The 25256-nt window shown below is 36.7% G+C and overlaps 1 protein-coding gene across 1 annotated transcript in view; it reads right to left on the bottom strand.

Annotated features, from left to right (window-relative positions):
• Positions 1–25256, bottom strand: part of THSD7B (thrombospondin type 1 domain containing 7B) — a 1079744-nt gene that overhangs the window by 129675 nt on the left and 924813 nt on the right. The window contains 2 exon segments of the mRNA XM_021009415.2: positions 4797–4950; positions 6139–6272. Coding sequence (XP_020865074.1) covers positions 4797–4950; positions 6139–6272 — 288 coding nt within the window.

The raw sequence follows: 25256 nt of genomic DNA, 5'->3' as shown, positions 1-25256 counted from the left end.
TCCAAGAATAGCATATCAATTTGGCATTGGAGAGGAGGATGCCACAGAAAAGATTCACAGTTTCTCTGTCAAGGCTCTTGGCTCTGAGTTCCAGGGAGAGGGTGGCTCTGGAACCTTGATGGCTAGAATTGTCCCTGAGGAAATGTTGCCTCCCAAACTGTCATGGCATCCAAGAGAGGTTACTCAATGGATGGCATAGAGGGGAACATTAGTTACTCAAGGAAGGAGTGCTGGATGCTGACTTTTTTCAAGCTACTTCCCTGGCAGGGCCATTTCCAGAAATAGTGTCATTGTACAGAAATGCTGAGTCACCAGTAATTAAATGTCATTGCTGACAGCCTTTCTCCAAAAATAACACAGGAGTGCCATGGATTAAAGGGCATTTTTCTTAACCTCAAATGTTTCTTTCAGAGTGCTTATCAAAAAGCTGTCACACTTTCCCCTTATCCTTTTGAGGTACTGTCTCCACCAAAAAGATTGACAGCTTAGTTTAGCTTCATAGAACCCTTTGCATGCATAAAGAACTAGAGAGCAATCCATAGACAGAGCAAAAGGGCACTTTTGTGGCAATGTTTTGTTATGACTGAGAATCAACTCAGATTTTATTTTCTCAAAGTCATGAGCAGCTTCTCTGCAAAATGACTGAGTTGTGATGCTCCCTCAGAGGCTGTTAGAGTGATCAGGCAGCTAGATAGCTGAGTCACTGTTTGATCATGAGGCGGCATTTGGAAAGCCCTGGTACCTCGGCTTGAATTCCAGCTGGCAGAGGTTATGCTTGGCAATCATTCTAATCATCCACTGAAGCATTCAGATGATACAAGTTTTATAGGAATCAATTCAAATTCAAATTATTGCTCAAGTCGAGATGTCTTCCTGGAGGAAGATTTCTAAAGATTGGCTTTCCTCAAAGGTTTGCTTTCACCTGTTATGAAATAGCTCTCTGAGACTCTGCTTTCTACTTTCTACTCATTCTACTCACTATTCAATAAATAACAAATAAATGAATGAATAAATAAATAAATAGAGAATTGTGTTAGATGGTCTCTCTGCCCCTTCATAGTCTAGACCTAGGATTCTATTATCCTAAGTTTTTTTTACATACAACTTCAAAAGCTACATTTCATTTTAACAGCTTCTACACACAATGTTTCAATGTAAAAAAAAAATCAAAACACATGCTGTAGGGAAAAGAAAGAATATGAACATGCAGGTAAATGAAATACATTGCTTTCCATTTTCTACAAATTCCTCCTTGAATTGTGTTTCTTCTTGTTCAATACATTTATATTCTTGAATGTTTCCCAATATAGTTTGAAAATGGTCCCAGTACAATTTTTAATGCCTCCATCTTCTTCTACCTTCTATATGGTATATAATTGGTAGTTAGTGCTAGGTCAGTAACCTATTCATTCACAGTTGTCTTTCCAATGTCTTGCTCTTTTTTTCTCCTTTGACACTATTAGGTTTAGAGATAGACTATTTTTCAGGTACAGAGGTGACAAATTTTATTTCTGAAGGATAAACTAATAACTCATTTCAGGTTTTGAAGGTGATATTTCCCTGGTGATTTGGTGGAAAAATAAATAGAATTTTATGTCTACTTCCCATCTACCATTATAAAGATTGTAGGAGACTGTGCCATGGGAGGTTAATTTCTTTCTACTGAACCCTTTAGATCCCTTGGTCTAAGGGAGATAGATCAGACAGATGCTTCTTGGTCCTTTAATTAGCAATACTTTCTTTCTTAAATCCATATGAAACCAAAAGGACAGAGAAAGGAAAATAAAAAGTGTTTCATGTATATTGTAAGATCCTCAAGGTCAAAGACTGTGTTCTACTTCTTTTCTATCCTATGTAGTGTTGGCTAAATGATAAATGCTCCCAGTCTATTTCAGTAGAATTATGGCTAAAAGCATAAACTTCTGAATTTGGTGTCTGAAAGACCAAGGTTTAAATACAGCATATGATGTTTATTATTTACAAGACTATGGAAAATCTCTTAATCTCTAATGCCTCAATTGCTTCATTTGTAAGGGGAAAAAAAGGAGCTAATAACATCTGTTGTACTTCTATTGCAGATTGGCTACAAAATAAGATAATATACATTCTTTGCCAGCTTTAAAGTCCTATGGATCCATCTGCTGTGAAACTGAGAACTCAGAGAAAATTGCTTAGAAAGCTAATTTCTAGAGGTCAGGAATTATTATTTTTTTCAGTCTGTTTGTTATAAAACATAGCATGCCATAATAAAGAGTACAAACAACCAAAGAATTCACCTTTCTTTCTGCCTGAGAATCAGCTAAAGGTTGCCATTGGTTCTCATAAGCTACACAAGGCCAAAATCTTGGTCATCTATTTCCTTGGCATTTTCACAGCACCTAACCCTCACACTAAATAAAGAACACGTGTACCATACATATTTGGCCACTGATTGTTTTACTATGCAGACTATTTAAATTAACTGATTATGTTACAATTTAGGATTCTATAGAGAATCTCAGTATCCTGAATCACAGACTTATGTGGGTACGTGGAAGATTTAATATGTTTCACCCAAATCAAAGCAGAACTCTAAGAAAATTATCTGCATAAATAAGATGAAAATAGTCTTTTCTCCTGAATAATCTCTAGATCATTTCCTTTGGCTAGCATGACCTATCATAAGAAAGAACCGAGCAAAATATTACCAGCTGCACCTATTATCAAATGTCAAGAAGTAGATCACCTGGTAGTTAAAAGAGAATCATATAAAACAGTTGCCAATATTTATAACTCCTAGAATCATTGGGCAAAAGCATTGTGCATGCACTTTTTTATACAGAGCTAGATTTTTCATTAATGTGTATTAAAACTTTTGATTGCTAATTGAACAACAGCCCTATTTGTATCTATAAAATGCCATAAGATCAAGTGAATCTTGATTCAATCTACTCGTTTTTGTTTGTTTGTGTTCTGTTTTTAATCATCAATAATGTATAATTACAGTCTCCTAGATGCAGACAACTGTGCAGCATGCAGGGGATTCTACATTTGGGCTATACTATGTCAATAAATCAATGATCATTTATTAAGCACCTATTATGTGCCAGGCACTGTGCAAAAGACAGTCCCTGCTCTCAAGGAGCTTACAATCTAATGGTTGTTGGGAATCATTACGATAAATGATTGGCTTTTTTGCTTTTTCCACCTGGACATTTTGCAAGCAATACACAAAAGAAGGAACTTCCTGCTTATTATTATATGATATGGCCAGCATTAAAACTATTGCTCAACATAGCACAAGTATGTGAGTAATAATCCTGGAATAAAAATGAGAACACCTGGACAAATCTTTCATATTTCTCTCCTTCTAAATTCTCAGTCTTTTTTAATCCTACATGATTTTTTAAAAACAAATTAAACTTCAACAACAGGCGGTTGGATGCAAGGAGCACTGACCTCAGGATCCTAAGCTGCATTATTTTGCAAAATCTTCCCCCAAATAATACATCAGTCCAGTGGCTATAGACATAAAGTGTCCCTGGGTTAGTTGAATCTTTCATGAGCGAATTATAGGGAGAACTGAAACAGCTCTTCACCTCTACATTTAATTGAAGTTCTGCAGATTTCTAATTAATAAAGAGTACATGATAGAAACAGGTTTTGAGATAAAGGACAAATTTATGTATTTGGCCATATAACAGAACCATTAAGATAGCTAAAATAGCTTACTTTGCTCTTGTAGCATGACCTGTTTTAGTCTAAAAGAAAATTAAACGGACTTTCTAAGGTGAAAGCTAAATGAAGAACATGTATTTCCAGGTAACACATATCTCTAAGGTATTCCTGAAAGAAATGGCCTGGTAGGCAAAACAACCTCTTCTCACAAATGTCTAGCTGCCTTTTTTTCATCTTTTTGCCAAAGACAGAAGGAAATGTCTTTCATGAGCAGAGTTATATCAGTTTCAAAGATAAGGCTTTCAGAGACAATAATTAACCACAGCTCCTAGCTATCCATTGATCTCAAGGACATTATCCCTTTTCACATCACCCTTTGCCCAAATCATCAGTATTGTAATGGAACTAAAAAGACAAGAAACTCACTCTTTCTTTCCCTGATCTATACAACCACATAATACCCTCAGCTACTTCCTGACTTTTTGGAAATCACATGCTAAAGGAAATACAATCCATTTCCATCCTTGGAGAGAATCACCAGGGCAAAATTTGCTCCCAGACCATCTTTTGAAAAATGTGAAGTTGAAAACTGAGACTTGAATAAAGAGTTTATAAGGTCATGCTTAACACATTTACACTATGTTACTATAAGCTTCCATCCAATCAGTGGCATGTAGGGGGAACATAACAGATCATTTTTTTTTTTTGAGAATACCAGAAGGAGAAAACAGATCAACACTCTAACAGGAGCTAAATTACACAGTGGAGTTGTGCTCCAGAGATGTAATTGATTCCACGAGGCTAAAAATGGAACGGAACCAGGAAATTATAATGAGAGTCATTTCATTGCTAAAGAAGAGCCCCTTAACAATGGGAGTACAGCAGGATCCTAGTGTGATCATTATGGGCACATTTCCACATTCCTGTTGCTAAGATTGAGTCCTGGGAAGAATAGCTGGCATCGAAAATTACTCATTTTAACTTGTTGAAATCGTTCACTTTGATTTCCTCTAGAAAATCATTTTTTCCTCATTATTGGACAGAAGGCTTTGAAAAGCATCCCTGGCAGGCAGAAGGGGCCTGGAAGAGCGATCACAAAAAGATTCTGAGATGTGAGGAGGGGAAGAGGCCTAACGTACCTGTGGGCATTTGCTCCATTGTCCCCAGTTAGACATGACACACTCATTGGGGCAGAGGAGTGAACAAGGCTGGGTTTCTGCAGGAATTTCAGCCTGATTGCACAGGGTATTGTCCACCCTGCTGCTTTCACTGTCATCTGTGGCATTTACGCATCTGTCAGATTGAAAAAACAAAACAAAAAACAGGGGGTGAGGGAGATAAGATTGCCTCCTCAATGACTGAAGAATAAACTTTATAATATGACTTGAACAAGAGGAAACATCACACAAATAATAAAAAAAGGAAAGTGGGAATATTTCACCAATTAGTTTGCTAAATAACCTTTATTTTTTCAGTACTATGTGTGCATTTTGTGCTATAATAAACAGTAGGTGGGAGGTAAAAATAAATAGTAAAGATGGTCCCTAGAATGGACGTAGACCTAGAAATCTATTTGGAGACAGAAAACATACTCACAGGACACAATTGTGAAGGAAAGACCCAAACGAGACCATATTTGTAAAGTTATAGCAGTGCCTGGCATATAGTAGGCATTCAATAAATGCTTATTCCCTTCCCTTCCCCTACCAAAGGTCTCTGGGTGCTCTCTCTCCCCCTCCACTTTTTCTGGTCCAGATTTTAACTGTATTCATTTTCTAATTCATGTTATCTCTGTGTATCTAATAAACAAATTCTTTGAAGTAGTCTGGGAATAGCCATATTTTCCTCTCAGTGCCATTTTCAATTGTTCTCCTCTCTCCATTTGAACCCAAGTTACAGTGCATCTTTTAGTGTATGGATATGTTTGTTAATTCTAAAACTGCAGTTTCATTCACTATTCCCATTAACTGAATTCTATTACATTGAGAACATTTTGGTTCAGAATTTACTGACTTTTTCCCAAGGCTAACTGTTGACTTTTAAAACCACATATTGGATGTGTCAAGACCTATAAACAGGAAAACACCCATCCCTTAGGTCAACAAACCAACATACTGATAAACAGATGAGTCAACACATTTACAATCTCCCCTTCTGCAGTCAGTCAGTTGATGGTCATGAGTCAGTCAATGGTCTCAGACTATGACATATATAGGTCTTAATAAAAAGACTATAGAAGACATTTCAAAAGGAATGCTTATGTATATATAAAGGTACACACACCTACATGTATATTTGTGCATACATATATACATGTGTATACTTGTGTATACATATATATATATATACATATGTAGTCATAACATATTTTCATCAAGAAAGGATATCTGAGCATCACTGGGTGAGACCAACCACCTTGCTTTATGAAAACTGTATCTTTTTCTTAGCCTTTGCCCCCAAAGCATTTAGGTTTTCACATACCTGATTTTTCTAGTTTGTATGCCTTCTCCACAACGGAAAGCCCTTAGCTCACTGTTGATTCTGCATGGAGACCAGTGTTCTACAACCCAAGAATACTGATTGCACTCACTGTAACATGGGACTGCCTCATGTACCTGTTAGGGAAAGAAAACAAAAATATTACTTCAAGCCATTCAGTTTACAAAGAAACAGCCAATCTTGTGCAATGCCTGCTGAATGCAACCTTTGAAATAATATTGTGGACCAAACTGGCAAATCAAGTCCCCAAAGTTCAGACTTGTATTTAACTGCCTTGAATTTACTGACTTGTCGAAAGATGTTTATGTACATGGGAAGTCATCTAAGATATTACTGTGTATCTTTGTAGAAGAGAAGAAAGGACAGTCATTTCCTAGCACCGAGGACAGGAATTCCATTATAATTTCATTTACTCAAACAGCACACACAGCATGTATTAGATAGCTCTCATCTCAATTATATGTCATATTGTATCATCTATGCTTTAAGATGACAATTTGAATATATATATATATATATATATATACACACATATACACATACATACACTTATACACATATATGTATGTATACATACATGTGTATATTTATAAAATAAAGAACATCTACACTTGCTTTTAATGAATCCTTAGAATGCATACTAAAAGTGGTATTATTTTCACTGGAAATGTCCTTTTATATACCTAAGTGTTCAATTCTAACGTATAAGAATTTAGTCTCCTGCTGTAGGAACTCTGCAAGTTTGTTGTTGTTATTTTGTTTTGAGGAGGCACCTAAGAGCATAGCTGAAAGCCTTCTTCCCCCACCCACACACTCCCTACCACAGAACATGAAAGAAACATTCACAAAGTGGTTAATAACTGTGTGTATGGTAACTTAAAATTTTATGATTAAAAACAGTGAAATGTGTTCATTGTACTATTAAAGCTTACAAAGTTCCTTCCCATGAATGCATTTGTGTTTTGCTTTCCTGGACTTGTATCAAAATTGGTAATAAATTTCATTTTCCTGTCTCGTTGAGACTACATTTAAAAAGCAATGTTCTCCACCGTTCAGTGTGATACAGAAACCTTACTGCTGTGCGCACACACACACACACAAAATTCACTTCCTTTGAGATATTGCTCTATAGCACAAAGACACCTGTAAGTCAAGCAATATAGCTTCTTACTTAAACAGCTAATTGTGGTTTTGCCCTTTCAAATAAGCAATTGAACCCCAGTGTTTCTCTTCTTTGCCTTTCCAACTTCATAAAACTGTAAATGATGACCCTGCAAGTGTTACCCAAACAGAACCATTACTTGCAACTTTGTGAATGCAGGGGAAAGCACTGTGTAATGGAATAATCTGAAAACAGCATTGGAACATCGTCAGCATGTTAGCTAGAAATCAAATGAGAAAAGGTTATTTGTGGTACACTTTAGGAATCACAAATAATGTCAGAAACTATTTTTAACCACGGAGTTCTATTTGGCTCTCTCACAGAGAGGGACAAAAGACTGCAAGAAACCACAAAGTAAAAAAACATATATATGTGAGAGCCAAATGAAAGGAGATGGGGAAATGGAAGTAGAAATGGGTATGAGGAGAGTAAGGAATTAAGTAATAAAAGAATTACATTTCATGCTGTGCATCCTGAAATGAAGAGAATGAAAGGGTCAGAAGCCAACTTCTATATTAGAATATGAAGTGATAACTTGTAACAAAGAAATCTGTCCGAAAAGCAATGATAAGGCAATAAAGATAAGACAAGGACCTATAAAAATGAAAGCAGACATATCAAATTGAAAGCACACCAATGGCTTTGGCTATACTGAGGGCAGGAGCTCTGAAAATGAATCCTTCATTGGCTTCACAAGATTTTTCTGTGAACTCTTCAGCACATCAGACATATTAAGCAAAGCTCTTTGTGCCCTATGGGCCATATAAAAAAATATCTATACCAAAGCGCTTTGCACTGACAGAATTGGGAGAGGAAATTGAGGAGGACAGTCACTTTTCTACTTTTCATGGGTGAGACGGACAACAAAAGGATGAGCGTCCTCTGAGATTGATGATAGCTTCTGATACAAACAGCACTAACCACAGTTTATACTTGTTTTACTTATCAAGGCCAAAGCTCTGATGTAAGGGAGAATTATGCTTAAGAATGCACTTCTCCTTGATCTGAATAGTATATAAATATTATCCTGCTCATTCATTTATTGTTTGTTTTTGTTTTGTTTTGTTTATATGTTTTTATTGTGTGTGTTCTATACGTGTGTTTTGATACTGGAATGTCTATTTTAGATTCTAAGCTACTTGTTCATCTTCCATTTTTAAAGAGGTCCAATGACATCACTGGGTGATATCTTGACTCATGTGTAAATTGTATTTAAGTGAGACAGAGTTGCATAAAGTTGTCAGCCTCACTCTTTCTTCCAGAATCATAGAAGTCCAGTGGGAAGGCAAAAGTCAAGATGCCTGGCAATGGTTCGGGATACAGTGCATGACTTTGGTGTCTTCACTGTCTGACCAAGTTCTAAGTGAGAGCTCCACAGCACCTGTTTTAGCTGCCTTCATTGATGTTGGAACAAATTATTCCCATCTGCCCATTCTGTTGCGGGAGTCTTCAGATGCTTGGTGAAACACCTCCCCCCACAACTCACCGATGGGTTTGAGGCTTGTCAGTAACCCTCAACCTGATTCAGCCCATCTGCTGAGACAATTTTCTAGAGTGTGGCCACTGTGCATACTATAGCTTCTTGGAGGTACTGGTGAGAGAGGGGTAACAGGTGGACACCAAAGGTGTATGAGCAGCCCTGAAAAGTGCTCAACAGGCCTCACACGAGAGATGATAATCCTCCCTAAACACCTCATAATCCCAGGCTGCTATTGCAAGGGGGTTACATCTATCACCCATTTCTGAAATCTTGGTATTTTTGATATCATAATCTTTGATATTATCTTCTCCCTCTCTTCTCATAGTCTATCAGTCATCAATTTCTGTTGTTTCCCTCCGTAATGTACTATAAGTCTGATCTCTCCTGTCTTTTTTCTTCATCACTGCCAGAACACATGTCCTTATTATCAACTACCTGGATTAATTTAATAGTCTCCAAACAAATGTTCTTGCATCTCCTCACCTGCTCCAAATTCATCCTTTAGCTGTTACTATAATGCTATTTAAAAAAGGACAAGAATTGTATGGGATGAAAAGGCAAATAGATGCACTGTGATCTGCACCACTAAGAAGAATATCCACATTCATGAGTTTATGAATCTACTTTGTTTTTTGAGTATAAGCAGGCCCAATTATGTAATTCTTCTGCTCAAAACTTTTCAATGTTTTCTTATTCAAAGTTCATACATAAATAGCCTCATATTCAAAGCCTTCTATATCATGGTATCCTATCTTTCCAACCTACCTGACAATTCTTCCCTCTGCATACTCTGGTCAAATTGATTGCTCATTTCCCCCACACCATGCTCCATGCATTTTAGCTTCTTTGCTCTTATTCATATGATTCCCCATTCATGGAATCCCCTATTCCCCACACACCATTTTTTCCCTTTGGAAATTCTTTCTGTCCTCTAAGTCTGAACTTAAATGCCATTTGCTTCATGAAATATTCTTTGAGAGTACTCTCTCTAAAACCCTTTCAATTCTTGCCTCCACTAGGAAGACTTCCCGTTGTGATGTTAACTAGCACTGTTATGCATATACAGGTAATAACAGGGGATGGACCTGTGATTTATTTGGTATGAGGTAATATGAGAAGAGGAACTGTTTCTTCTTCTTTTTTTAAATTTAAAAAATATATTCTGTTTAATCCACAAGCTTTATATAGCTTTATTTAAAAAAAAAGACAAAAAACCAAAAAATAAATAAAATGGTGAAAGTATGACAACATCCCAAATTGAGATCCTTCCACTTTCCAAAGGCAAGAGCTCTGAAAGTTCTACCAACTGGAAGAACCTTAAAAAGACAAGAATTATGAATGGAGCAATGATGTCATTTCACAAACAGAATTTTATGTAACTGAAGGAACCTTTCTGGGGCACAACTGTCCTTACAAGCAAATGGGGGGTGGGGTGGAGGGGAACAAGACAGGAAAAAAATGGAATTCCAGTGTTCCAAATCAACCAGTTACATCAGTATAAGCCCACAGTGTCCTGGAGAACACTGTGGACCATCCTAAGAGCTCTAATCTTGATTCACTTCAGCAGAGACGACAGCAACAGGAAAGAGTGTGATGTTAAAAGTGCTTATGCGGACTTCTGGTGAACAGTGGTCTCTCTTCTAGACAGCTTCAAGGTCGAAGAAGAGGAACTGTTTCTATCAATGCTGGTTGGCATCTACTCTGTAATTTATAATCTTAGAGAATTGTCTGAAAGTACTAAATGTTTAAGTTACTTGCCTAGGATCACCCATCCACAGTATATGTGAAAAGTAAGACTAGAACTCAAGTCATCAGGGCTCTGAAGCCAGCTCTTTAGACACAGTACCACCATCAATTTCATGTTATGCATTTACCATTTCTTATTTTGTCTTCTAGTCATTTATGCATAAGTCATAGCCCCAACATTAAACTGCCAATTCTATGGAAGCAGGGAATGTAGCTTATCTAGACTCTGTACCTCCTTTACCTTCTAGCATAGTACTCTGTCTGAAATAGGTACTATGTACATTTTTGTTGAATTGAAGCAGTGGCTTTCAGAGAGAACTTGAAACTAATTACTAAAAGGAGGGAGGATGACTAGCCCTTCCAATTAAAATTCCCCAGAGAGAATAGGATTATTCAGTGTAATTTTTTCCCCTCTAGGGAATTATTTATATAGCACAAAGAAATTTTAGAAAAAAAGAATACTCATTTATTTCCATTCTAGCATGTTGGTAGAATAAACACATACACATATATACATACATACATACATACATACATACATACATACATACATGGATACATATACACAGTGCTCAAGAGAAGGTACTTAATGATTTTGTTATGTTAATGAAAGCCTCTGTCCCAGAAGAGATGCAGGTTAGAGAGAAGGCTATTGTCTTCCTCCTAGCCTAGGTCTTGAGTGGACAGAATCTTGCCCATAGGATCAACACCAGCACAAAAGGGAACAAAGCCAATAGGGCATTCAAGGACAAAAATTAACTACCCCAACGCCCAATTTCCTCTAGTGTCAGTCCTTGAAGTTCTGGCTATTTCACGTTGCTATTTAGCTCACGGTTATCATAGTTTTAAAAGGGGTTTGTGTTAAAGCACAGGCTTTATCTGGGAACGATTTGAACATGGTCTGAAGAAGAGAAATGAACCATGGGAAAGTTAACTGAAAATCATTTTTTAAATGGTACAAATTAGGAAGAAAATAACAGAGCTTAATAGGGCCATAGATGTTTAAGAACACAGAGTCAAAATTGGAGTTCTATGACATGGGTAACATTTCATACCAGTGGTAACAGGGTCCTTATCATTACTCCTTCATTTAGAAATATGTTTGGTTTTTTGTAATTTTGCCAGTGTGAAAGTTATATCATAAACTCATTCATTCATTCTCTCAATATTTATTGAATAAAGTCTCCTTCACTGGAATTGATCAAATGAACTAAGTTCAGTTTTTTCAATAAATCTTAATGCATATTACAGTTGGACTGGGCTCTTTTCACACATATTTAGTGATCATAAACTCTTAAGAAAGCAATGTCTATTCATATTAACCTAAAATAATAAACACTAATGATATGAAACCATGGTCCAGAAAACTAAAGAGCAGTCTGGAAAGTGAGGGTTTGGGGATTCCTTTAACAATTTATCTTCTCTCCCAAAATTCTGGCTCAGGTACAGAATTAAGTGAGGATAATCTGAACAAGGATAGTCTTATCCCTTAATTTACAGATCAGGAAACTGAGACAAAGAAACATTAAGTGATTTGCTCAAGGTCACACAAGTAATTAAATAGCACACCTAGTGTTCTCACATTGGGAAGTATAATTATATTGCTCTGAAATAGTCAATTTGAATGCATAATTAGAAGTGCAAACTCTCTGGACTGGTCACTAATGCTAGTTCTATTCTATACACTTGGGACTAGATGATACTTGGAATGGACCCTGGCTGTGAACACATTCGTGCAGGGTGTTCCAAAAGTCTAAGCACAAAAGGCCTGTGCAGACAGTTGCAGGTGCTGCTCAGCATTAATAGCCCCATCTACTTTCCATTTTCCTTCTCTACTCTACTGACCTCTGTACCCCTATGCAAACCACACTGTTGTGAACACCCCAATAGCTATTTGTGTTAACCTACTGGGAACCATATCCCACTTTTAAGGTGAGAGATGGGAACTACACACTAATTGGGACTTGACTTGTTCCAGTAGTCCTGAAGCAATAAGTCGATCTCTATTAACAAAACAAAACAAAAGAAAACATTATGAAGTGTAGTGCTTTCCTGATTGTGGAAGTAATAGAAACCAGACATATCCCATATTATCTAGAAGGAGTTATTGAGTACTTGGCAAAAATGGATGTTCTAAACCTGAGATCAGTCTTTCTAGAAAGTCCATTGACTCAACTCCTACTCTTACTGTATGCAGAATATCACCAGAACTGAAAGTCTCACCACTGCCCCTTCTGATAACTAGAATCTCACTCTCCACCTCCACCAATGGCTGACCTTGTAGATAGGATTTTTGCTTGGAATGTGGCTTTGGAAAGTTATACCAAAGGGAACAGAACCGATAAAAATGGAATGACAGAGTAACATTATATATTAAAAAAGATACACTTATGTGAGAAAATCCATGACTTAGCTGGGGGAATTCTGATAATGAATTTTTCTGTGAAGATGAAGTAGAAAATGAAGGAATAAAAAGAAAGGATACTATGGAAGTATTACCAGCTGCCTGGGCAGGAGGAGGAAAGAGAGGAAGAGTTCAGAAATCCAATTCATGCATATGGGCTTTAAAGCCATGAGGAGAGAGGGACAGAATGGTGCAGTGGAGGGGTGTTGTGTTTAGAATAAGGGAACCTGGATTTGAAACTAGGTTTTGCCATTTACTACCTGTCTGATACTGAGCAAGTCATTTAACCTCTCCATCAGTAAAGTGAGTTGGACTATATTCAATTAAATTCAATAAACACTAATTAAGTGCCTACTCTGTGCCAGGCACTGTGCTCAGTGCTAAGGTCCTTTTAACTCTATATCTAGAGGATGCTATAATGGCTATATTTGCAATGGCTTTCTCTCAGGCAGTCCCTAATTAATTATTGTCTTAATGGTAATTTCATGCTTCAGAAGATGGGAAGACTAATGAGAACAGCTATTCCAGATTTGATTCTAACCATCAAGGAGGAACTTTGTCTTAAGTTTATAATAGATAAAGAATGGACCAATTAAGAACAATATGACATGTATCATAGATTTGAGAAGAAGAGATTTCAACTATTTAAAAAAGGGAGAGAGAAAATCCCACAACCTAAAATTTTATGGAGGAAGTCAGCATAAAGAAGTATGGGAAATTATCATGAATGATGACTTTAAACAGAAATTATTTCATAAAGGAAGAAAAGAAGGGTTAAAGAGCTATAGGAAGGTACAAAAGGAATATATTGACCAACTTACTTTTTTTTAAAGAAACATAAAGGATTGAACTGCAGGAAGGTGGTATTAGACACTGAATATAGGGAAAGGTCCTATAAGAATAGTATCAAGAATATGAGGGCTCAGAAGATTGTGAAGTTGATGATGAATTTTCCTATCACTTACTACCTGACTGGCATATTGCAGGTGATTAAAAAACATTTATTGATGAACTGACTGAATGTTTAGGACAACAAAATGGATGTTTTAGCTAAATTAGAGGAAAGAGGAGGATACAAGAAGTGATCAGGCTACTTCAAATAGAGGATCAGAGGATAATTGAATTTAACACACTTTTTTTTAAAGGACACATGTTTCTGAAGATTCAGAAATAAAAATGAAATATATCCTTCCCACAAGGTGCTGACATTCTACTGATGAATACATTTCAAATTATCCTTTGAACAGAGACACTAAGTAAGAAGGCAGATCTCTTTTTATGTTATTTTACTTCTGTTTTATCTTCCAAGAAGAATGATCTTTGAAATGAAGAGTAGAACTAAAATGGATAATTGGGCTTTGAAATCCAACTTGTGTAAAGAGACAGTAAAAGAACACACACTCACTCTCATAATCCAAACACTGGCTGATGTGATGGCTAAGCCAGTGTTGGTGATCTGTGAAAATTCATGGAAATCAGCAGAAATGCTGCAACACTAGAGAAGGGCAAATGGTTTCATTATTTTCAAAACACAGGAGAATATAGAATGTGCACAACACAGGTCAATGAATCCCACTTCAATTCCTGGCAAAATTCAGGAATATATTATAAAAGAAATGGTTTGCAGAAATCTAGAAAAGGAAGTAACAACTCCTCAGACATAGTGTGACTTCCTTAAGCATGGGGTCATGTCATCCCAACATCCTTCCCTTGCTGAATGACTTAGTAGACTTCTCACTTGGGTGGAACTATGGAGATAGTTTATGTGGAATGATAGTGAAATACAGGATGAAAAAATTGGGATCCAATTTTTTTTTAATAGCCTGCCAATTTTCCAAAGCTAACATAGAGAATTATAATAGAGGTAAAAACAATGTCCTACACTTAAAAAGCATTAAATTCAAGAGTTTTTCAAGCTAAGAGTGGATAACTGCTCTATGTTATTTTGTGGCGGAAGTTCTTGGTTAGTTATTTGTTGTACTAAATTTTCTCTGAGGTATCTTCTATGTCTTTGATTATGCAAGTAGATGATCTAAGGTCCCTTGGAGCTCTAACCATCTGTGGGTCTTAACTTGTACAGACCTTTATGGTTTGTAAGCAATTATCTCATTTGATCCTCTTGACAACCCTATTAGAAAGAGAGGGGCAAGTGGGAGGAGTCTAAATTTTTAATAGATGAAAAATTGAGACTCAGAAATGGTTAGTGAGCTGCTCAAGGTCAGATGGAGTTAAAACTAGATCTCAGTCTTAGAAATGTCAGTTTGGTGCTATTCCTACTACACCACACCCAGAATGCAGAGATTTTGTAAATTGATCACAATGCTATGTTTAAATTGCTTATTTTTAAACAATTAATTTAATTAAATTTATTGATTGATTTTACTTATTTTTTTTTAATTTTAGGTTTCCCATTTAGAAGATGAAAATAATAAAGAACAGATTTTTAATGAACGAAAGTAAACCATCATTCCTTACGTGTTTACTATGTGCCAAATCTGATACTAAGTAATTCACAAATATATCATTTGGTTCTCACAACAACACTGAGAGGTAAATGCAACTATTCTCCCCATTTCACAGGTGAGGAATGTGAGGCAGAATTGCCTAGGGTCACACAGTTAGAAAGTGTTTGAGGACAGATTTAAACTGAAGCCTTCCCGAATCCAGGCCTAAAGAGCTAGTCACTACACCACCAAGTTGGTACACAAGATGATATCACATGACATCATAGCATAGCATATCACATCATATCTCATATATCATATTATCCACAAATACTTGTTCAGCATGTACTCTGCACCACATACTATTCTAGGTGAACATTATACAAAGACAAAATGAAACAGTCTCAGTCTTCAAGGAAAGTCCACTATTTTGGGGGAGGCCACAAATTACACACACACAATACAAGGTTATTTTATCACTACTACTATTATTATTATTATTATTATTATTGACAAGGATCTCAAAGCTGGAGAGAAAAGGAAAGACTTCATGTGGTCAATGTCGCTTAAACAGAATTTTAAAGGAAATAAGAGGAAGAGTCGATATGAGAGTTCATTCTGAGCAAGGGAAAGAGCTAATACAAAATAACAGAAATGGAAAATGAAGTGTCATTTCTAAGTTATAGTAAGCAGACTCAACAGTTTAGTTGTACAATAGAATATAAGAAGGGGAATAAAATATAAATTGGGAAGGAAAAGTCAGGCTGGATTGTGAAAGGCCTTAAATGCTAAATAGTTGAGATTATAATTGAGCCTAGGTGCTGCCTACAAACATGCTGTACCCATATTTAAAATAAATCCCCATTTGATCCTGCCATCCCTGACAACTATTGTCTTAGTTTTCTTCTCTCAATTGTGGATGAGCTCCCTGAGAAACTCATTTACAATCTGTGCATCCATTTCTCCTCCTCTGATCTTCACCTGAGCTGCTGCAACTTCGTCATTCAATTGAAACTTTGAAACTGACATCTCCAAAGTTACCAATGATTTCTTTATTAATTGCCAAATCAAGTGGCTTTTTTAAAAATCCTGATTACTCTTGACTTTTGTGTCATTTGACTATCGATGACCTTTTGTTCTGGGATGCTCTTTCTTCTCTAGGTTTTGATGATATTATTCTCTTCTGGTTCTCTTCCTATCTGTAGGATTCCTCCTTTTTAGTTTCTTTTTATGTTTCTTCATTAAGATCATCGTCATTAATTGCGAATGTCCTCCAAGACTCCATCCTGGACCTTCTTCTCTTTTCATTCTAGAATATCTCACTTGGTGATGTCATTAGCTCCAATCTATTTAATGATCATCGCTACACAAATAATTCCCAGACCTATATATCTACTCCTTATTTCATCTCCTGAGCTGTGAATTAGTGATTTCCAGCTATGTCTTAGACATCTTGAATTGGAGATGCCATAGCCATCCCAAATTAAATATGTCCAAAAGAGGGCTATTACTTTCTTTTTTTGAAAATCACATCTTTCCAAATTTCTTTACTCTTATTGAGAACATCATCATCCTCTCATTTACCCAGGTTCACTGCTTCAGTGTAACTCTCTACTCCTAATTGGTGCCCTACATATATATCTGATTTATTGCCAACTCACAATTTCTATATTCACAACATCTTTTTTATACTTCTCTCCCACTCATATAGCCACAATCTTATTTTAGGCCTTTATCATCTTTCACCTTTTTCCTGCAAATTAATTTTTAATTACAATTTTTTTCAGTTAAAAATTGCTTGTTTTTTCTCCTTTCTACCTCTGCCCCCCACTGGGAAGAGAATCAAAGATAAACAAAACCTTTTGCAATAGCCTCCCAACTGGTCATGCTGACTGAAGTTACTCTCTCTCTTCTAATCCTCCACTCACACACCAAGGTGATTTTTTTTCTAAAGTAGAGGCCTGACCATGTCATTCCCCACTGTGTCTTTGACGTGGCTATTCTCTATGCCTGGCATGTTCTGCATCCTCACCTCCTCCTCTTAGTTTCTCTAACTTCCCAAATGATTGGGTCAAAATCTGCCTTCTGCAGGGGGCCTTTCCTAGTTCCCCACCCCCACCCCCCGCAGATGCCAGTGCCTCCCCTTTTATATTACCTTTTGTTTGTTCTGCATATTTTATATGCAGCTAGTTATTTAAATGTCATTTCCATTATCAGAATGTATCTTTTTTGAGGCCAGTGACTTTTTCTTGTCTATTTTTTTAATATGCAGGGCTTGACACAATACCTCACACATAGTAAGCATTCAACAAATGGTTGTTGGCTTATTGAGAACAGAAAGCCATTGAAGTTTACTGAATATGGGGCTAGCATCATCAGACCTTTACTTTAGGGAAATCCTTTGACAGCTATGTATGTGTCAATGGCATTAGAGAGGGGAGTGACTTGAGGTGAGGATTCCTATTAGAAGGTGACTTCAACAGTTCAGAAGATAGGTGACAAGAGCCTGAACTAGTGTAGTGGCCTTGTGAATGAAGGGAAGGGGAGAAGAATTAAAAGATATTTTTGGAGGAAAAAAAGAAAAGATTTGATAACTATTTTGATGTTTAAAATAAGGGAAGTTTAAAAATTAAGGATAACAGTAAGGTCATATGCCTGGTTGATAAGAAGCATGGTGGTGGCCTTAACAGAAATAGGAAGGTTCAGAAGGGAGGTGAATTTAGAGAGAAAGATAAAAAGGTTAATTTTAGACTTGTTAAGTTTGATATGCCTATGAGACATCAAGTTGAAAATATCCAACAGGGAAATATCGTCTAAAAAAGTGATGTCTATAAATGCAGACTTTGGGAGACAATTTTTGCCCCATTCTTTGTATGTGTGGACTCCTATCACTTCTTTAGAGTCTAGTATGTGTCTTAAAAAAAATCCCATGTTCTGGTCACAATCTTCTTTTTTTTCCTTTCTGATGGCAGGAGTATTTTCCAAAATATGACATCCGTGTTTTTCATTAAAAAAAAGTTTCCCTTACTTCCATTGATTTATGCTGTAAGAAGATCAAGGGGGCAGGCATTCTGAATCAGGGCTTCCTAGAGTTCTGGCCCTCTGTGATTGTTATTCACTAGGAGTTGCCACTGACAGCTTTAGCCTAACTAATTGATTCTGCCAACACTACCAATCTCCTCATTTTTTCCACTCTTGAGACCACTCTCTTTGATACCTACAGCATCACGGTTCATAAATGGATCCTTCCAGAATGACCAGAGCTCATCACCACATTTGTTTTCTAAGGCTACTTGTCTCTTCAGAGTGCACACAAAACATACTCTCTTCTTAATTATGACCTTTAAACGATAACAGAACTCCTTTTTTTTTTAAGAAATCTGATTCCGTCAAATGAATTGCCTCCACAAATTGCTAACATCTGCTTGTGCTTTTTAAACCTAATAGGCAGTTTGACTTGAAAACAGTCATGATGATTATCTCCTTTCCTTTCTATCTTCCTAGAATGTACTGAGGGCAAGGATTATTCTTAAAAGGAAAGGATACTACTTACACAAAATTAATGTCACTGAATTTTTCTAGTGTACCTGCTTCACTGAATAGTCCTTTTAATGAATTATACATTCTGGCACGGGGCAGCTAATTGGAATAGCAGGTAGAATTCCAGGCCTGAAGACAGGAAGATTGATCTTTCTGAGCTCAAATCTGGCCTGAGACACTTACTAGCTGTGTGACCCTGGGGAAGTCACTTAACCTTGCTTACCTCAGCTCCTCATCTGTAAAATGAGCTGGAGAAGGAAACGGAAAACCACTCCAGTATCTTTCACAAGAAAACATCCAATAGGGTCATGAAGAGTTAGACATAACCAAACAACGGCGACAACAACAGCAAACATGATGGTGGCATCTCTTTCTTTCTTTCTTTTGTCTTTTGTTCCTTTGATATTAAAGTATCATTACTTCCTGAGAGTTGAACTTGTGGCATGACTGTGATTTTTAGCTCTTCCCTTCACTCCCTTATTCCATGTACCTTTGCTTAATCATTCAGCACCTGGCCCTCTACACCAAAGACCCAGGCCTATGTCAAAATCCCATATACTTCATTTTCATATTTTTGTGATAGGAAACAGATAGATTTTTGAGGAGTGTGAGCCCAAATCATAACACAGGGGAAGCAAGGCTGTCCTCTGACTCCCACTCCAGCTCAGCTGGATCGTAATATAACCCATCTAACCCAAGCCTCAGATCATCCTTTTATTAAGTAAATGGCAAGACAATAAAGTCCCAAGAAATCATCAACTCTCCATTATCCTCAATAAACTTGGCTTAGATCATTCAAACAATACATAATTCAAAATTCATTAATTATTCGATTATTTTCCAATTCTTTCCACTTTCCCAATTTCCCCTTCCCCTACAAGGCTAATCTCTAACAAAATTTCCCTAAAACAACTTCTTTCCTTCAATTCACAATGCGTGTAAGTCCAGGAAAAAGCCCTGAACTACTCTCCATCCCTCTTTCAACAGGGATTCGTTTTTCCTAAAAGGAGACAAAGCTGTCCCTGTGACCTGATTGGCCCTGGCTTCTACAATGCATCTTCCTTTTCATCTAAAGACATAAAAAGTCTCAGTCACATGGAACACGGCCCCCTCTGGCTTGATGGATTTATGAAGACCACCTAAGTTATCATGCCCTTCACCATGTCTTGCACTGAAGCCCACACACAATTGTATATGAAGACACAGAGGGTGGAGGGTAGTATCTCTAGGAGCTAAGTGGGACTGTATCCTTGTTGCAAATTCTTGCTGTTTTAGGGCAAAGTAAATTTCCTTTAGCTAACTGTTCAGTGACTTGAGTGTCTCATTTGATCCAACATTGAAGGGCATCTAAGAGAGTACTGGCATTCTAACACATCCTCCCCAAAACACACACACCTATACACACACACACACACACACACACACACACACACATTTTTGTGTGTGCATACACATGCCCCAAAGGTTTATCTTTTTCATTGCATATGGTTCAGTTAATGTGAAAATGGCATTCTCTGAGCTGCCCCCATAGATAACAGTTCTGGTAGCTCGTTCCATAGGTGGTGAAAGCCAGTCTTTAGTTAAAAATATTGCTGCAGCTAATCTCACAAAGTGAACAATCCCACCATACATAATAGAAAGCTGACGTGTTTTTCAATATAGATTTTTATCTTCAATTTAAATAAAAACTACTAGCAGGCACTGATTAAACTCCTACTGTGTAATGTAGGATGTGCAAAACAGAGAAAGTATGTTGACATAGACAGTTCAGGAGAAGATAAACTGACATCTCAGTTATGTGCCATCCCACTTTGTAAATAATTAGAATGGAGACCAACAGGTTAGGGAGACTGAGGAAACAGAGATGCTGTGCTGCTACCTTTCTCTGCAAAGTGCTTTACTTTCTAGGGATATATTCTGCTTCTGCCATGGCATATGGAATATTATATTTTGCACAGGGCAAGCTAGTAGCCCCCTGACATTCACAACACAGACTATGTTCATTGGCTAACTTGGATGAGGAGAAAAACAACAGGAAATTAGAAACCAAGGGAGATCTGGAGAAGCCATACTATGGGCCTTTAAGAAAAAAAGTCAGGAATATTGACTGTGGTTGGTTTGTGCTGTAGAGAAGAGGTGTGACTAGGGTAGAGTGAATGGTGCCTTGTTTCAATCCTCCATCAGCATTGAAACAACAAAGCTTAGTGCTTAGGAAGCAAGAATCATCATTCAGAGAAAGAACTGATAAACATAAGTATGAGTAGAATAATTTTACATACATATACCTATTGTGTCTAATGGTAGCCTAGGGTGGGGGGAGAGAAGAAAAATAAGAAAATTATGTTGTATATTTGAAAGGAATGGCAAGTCATGCATAACAGATTTGCAGTTTCATCTTTTTTATTGTACTGTTATAGAAATACTTGTTTTATTCCATAAATCAAAAATAAAATAAAAAAAATCAGTATTCAACATAGGAATTTATTAGCAGGCTAGGATGAATTTTATCTTGCCTTGTCCTATTTCCTTGTTCTACTGCAACTGAGAATGTACTTTGTGTCACTTGCTGAGGGTACAAAAATTCTTAATTATGTCTATATAGTAGAGGCTTCACCAAAAAAAAAAAATGTCTCTACCATGAACTTTGCTTTCTGTGGGGCACAGTAATATTGATACTGATGTGCATGCTGTAGGATACTTTGGCCAGATGCTAGGATCTTTACATCTTTTCTTCTTTTAAGGAGGGCTTTCACAAGTATTTTGAATATTCTATATATAATATTTATATAGCATATATATATAGTATTGAATATTCTATACATCTTAATGTCTTCTAATCCACATAGATACAAGAATATCTTTTTGCCCAGTTTTTAGAAGAAGGCAGTGGAGGGCCCCAAGGGTATTATAATATGTTGTTAAAAAAAGCACGTGTGTGTGTGTGTGTGTGTGTGTGTGTGTGTGTTTAGGAACAGAATTGTTTAGGTAATATAACTTCTTCATAGAAAGACTCTAGCCTTTGCTACTGACAATTAGTTTAAGAGGCTACCTAGGATTTCCACCTCTTAAAGGTATGATTAGTTACAGATGGCTAACGGTGAGGTATTATAGTTGAGGAATAACCTGATGTGTTAACATGAGGTACAAATTTGTCTGTCAAAACAAACACATGTCTACTACTCTGCTCTCAAACTGGGTGATGGGACTAATCCCATCCCTGTTGTGACCATGACTTTGAGAAGCCTGAGCATGTGGCTGACTAGAACAATTAAAGAAATAAGCTCATGATGATCCTCAAATTTATGTAAACTCTAATTTTCTCTCTTTATCATCCTTGAAGGATCCAATATTCAGAAATGGAATCATTGGGAATTCCAATGACAGAATAAAATAGTCAAATAAAAGAAGGGAAACTAAGGTATACAAAAACAGGCATATCACATCTTGTATATTGCAATGCTTATAGAAGGACAGCTAATACTCTCTTAAACACATAGGACATCTGGAATACTTTATGAGGTACTAGAAAGGAATGGATTGCAAAAGAAAAGGAAGCATAGACTTGATGCTTTAAGAAAATGTGATTAAATGTAGTTTAGGTGGGATAAACATATTAAAGTATGCAAGAATGTAAATAGATTAAGAATAGATGACATTTATATAATGCTTTATGGTTTTCAAAGCACTTTTCATATAATTTATATGTATTAGTTTGCTTGACCCTAATGCCAACCCTGTGAAGTACAACTATCCCCATTTTACAGATTAGAGAGTTGAAGTTAAAGTTTAAGTGACTTACCTGGTTAAGTGACTTACACATTAAATGCCTAGTTAGTATCTTAGGCATATTTTGAACTCAGAGATTTCTGACTCCAGGGATTATCTACTACCCCACTGAGCTGCCCATTCAGTGATCACTATATGTAAGTGCTAAAAGGGTTGCTGGAATGACCATAATGACTGCATACAAATGGAGAGTGTATAGAAAATATGGCCCAGCAAAATCAGCAGTAGTTGCCATTCATAAGTAGTGAATCAACAGTATCAGAAAATACACACACACACACACACACACACACACACACACACGCACACACACACACACAGATTTAACAAAGATTTCCTCTATGTGTTGTTCAGTTATTCAATTGTGTCTTACTGTTTCTGAGCCCATGGACCATACTGTTCGTGGGATTTTCTTGGCAAAGATACTAGATTAGTTTGCTATTTCCTTCTCCAATGAATTAAGTCAAACAGAGGTTAAGTGACTTGCCCAGGGCCACACAGCTACTAAATATCTGAAGCCAGATTTGAACTTAGGTCTTCTTGACTTCAGGCCCAATGCTCAAATCACTGAGCCACCTATCTGGCACCTAGGTAAACAGAGCTTAAGTGACTTGCCAAAGGTCACACAGCTAATGTCTTAGAACAGATTTGAACTGAAGTCCTCCTGACTCCAGGCTGCTTCCTCTACTTAGCCAACAGTAACTTATTTTGGAACCATGTCATAGCCAGTTAAAATAAGGGCTGGAAATTAATTTATCCAGAGGGAGAGAATATTATGAGAGATATGTGAAATGTATGTGAAAATGTTAAGATGAAGTAAATGAGATGTATGTAGAAGACAATATGTCAGTCTGCTTGAGTAAATTAGAGACTATTAATGAGACAGAGAATTGAGTAAGTTTATATGAATGCTGAGAACAATTGTCTATCAGGGAAAGAGAGGTATAAAGAGGTAGGCAATTGGTAGAGGTCCTTTAAATTCATGGCCCAGATATATAATCTGACCTGAGAGTCAATGGACACCATTGTAAACTTCAGAAAAAGGAATCTTATAGTCTGCCAATGTGGGGGAGGTGGGTGGATATAATTCCTGCTACATGAATCACAGAGTGAAAAGGAAGGGAAGTTGGAGAATGATCATGAACAAAGTCATTTTTGAAGTAGTTTAGGTTTCAGATGGTTAGGGTCTGGCCTAAAGAAAAGAAACTAGGGATGAGAAAGGCAACAATATAGAGTACAGGAAACAAGGAAATGCAAATATACACATATATACATGTATATATATGTATATATAATTTTTTAGAAATGTAGACATATTTAATGCTGGAAAATCCTGCTGGCCATGAGACATAGGTTTGTATTTTGTGATGAATTAAGCTACGTATGTTACAGTAAAGGCTCAAAGCCTCCAATAGAGAGTAACCCTTTGGGGGGGGGTTATGCAATTTTTTGGTGTTGCTTAGAGTGTGCAAATGTATTGTCCTGAGCTCTGTTGGCTATGTGGCTATAGGGATGATGACAAAGGAGTAGACTGACAAAATGTTATGGAATAAGAAATGTCAATATGTAGTGATGAAGGGAAGAGAATCAACAGAAACAAAAATGTCTCTTCTTTGGGATTACTCAAAAAGATGTGCACTTCAGAAGACACTATTCAAGAACACAAGAACAAATAGAATTTTCCCTTTTAAATCAAAAGAATGCTCAGCCAGCAACCCAAAATAAAAGTATTGCTCATCCTTGCGGCCTAATACTTTGAATGCATCACTAATGAACTGAATAGTCTTTAAAAAATTGCCAAGAAAGTTTTTTTCCCCTAAGACTAGTTATTGTTTTTATCCTACTCCCCCACAAAAAAATTAAAAAAGGTAACCTCACCTTCTATGTTCACTATTTCTGTCTGTGGCACCAGCCAAACCCCCAGGTTCCAAATCTTGGTGCTAGATTTGATTCTTTACTCTTCCTCACTCAAACGTAACCTTCATAAAACAGACTTCTGTGATGTCCCTAATTAATAATTCCCTTTTCCCCTTTACACCTCACATAGTACACTGTACCTCCCTTTTGTACTTAACATTTTGTAGTATAATTCCATATCCAAATAAAATTCATTTATTAAATTACTATTATGTACCAGGTACTGTTTAAGGTACAGAGGATACCAAGGGAAAACGAACAGATTAAGGCTTCAGGAAGTTTACATTCCTATTAGATAGTAAGCTCCCTGAAATCAGAGACAATGTTTTGTCTCAACTTTGTATCTTTTCTAGGGATAAGCACAGTACTCTGCAAACATAAGGCAATTAAAAAAAAGTTTTGTGAATTTATGGCTGACTAGCTTTGCCAATTTATGCTAGAATAATCTGCTAGACCAAATCAGAGGGAAACAGGCTGGACATCTTGGAGGTTTGCACATTATTCCTACATCAAACACTAGTGCCCAGTTTGGTTTAGATTCCATGACCAAATACAAAAGGAAAATCATAATTAGAAAACTGTCATACTAATAATGATAACACTACAATAATTATCTAGAGC

The sequence above is a fragment of the Phascolarctos cinereus genome, unplaced genomic scaffold, assembly GCF_003287225.1.
Source record: "Phascolarctos cinereus isolate Bilbo 61053 unplaced genomic scaffold, phaCin_HiC Scaffold_726;HRSCAF=1367, whole genome shotgun sequence".
Classification (NCBI taxonomy): Eukaryota; Metazoa; Chordata; class Mammalia; order Diprotodontia; family Phascolarctidae; genus Phascolarctos; species Phascolarctos cinereus.
This window is presented reverse-complemented; position numbering and strand designations above follow the sequence as displayed.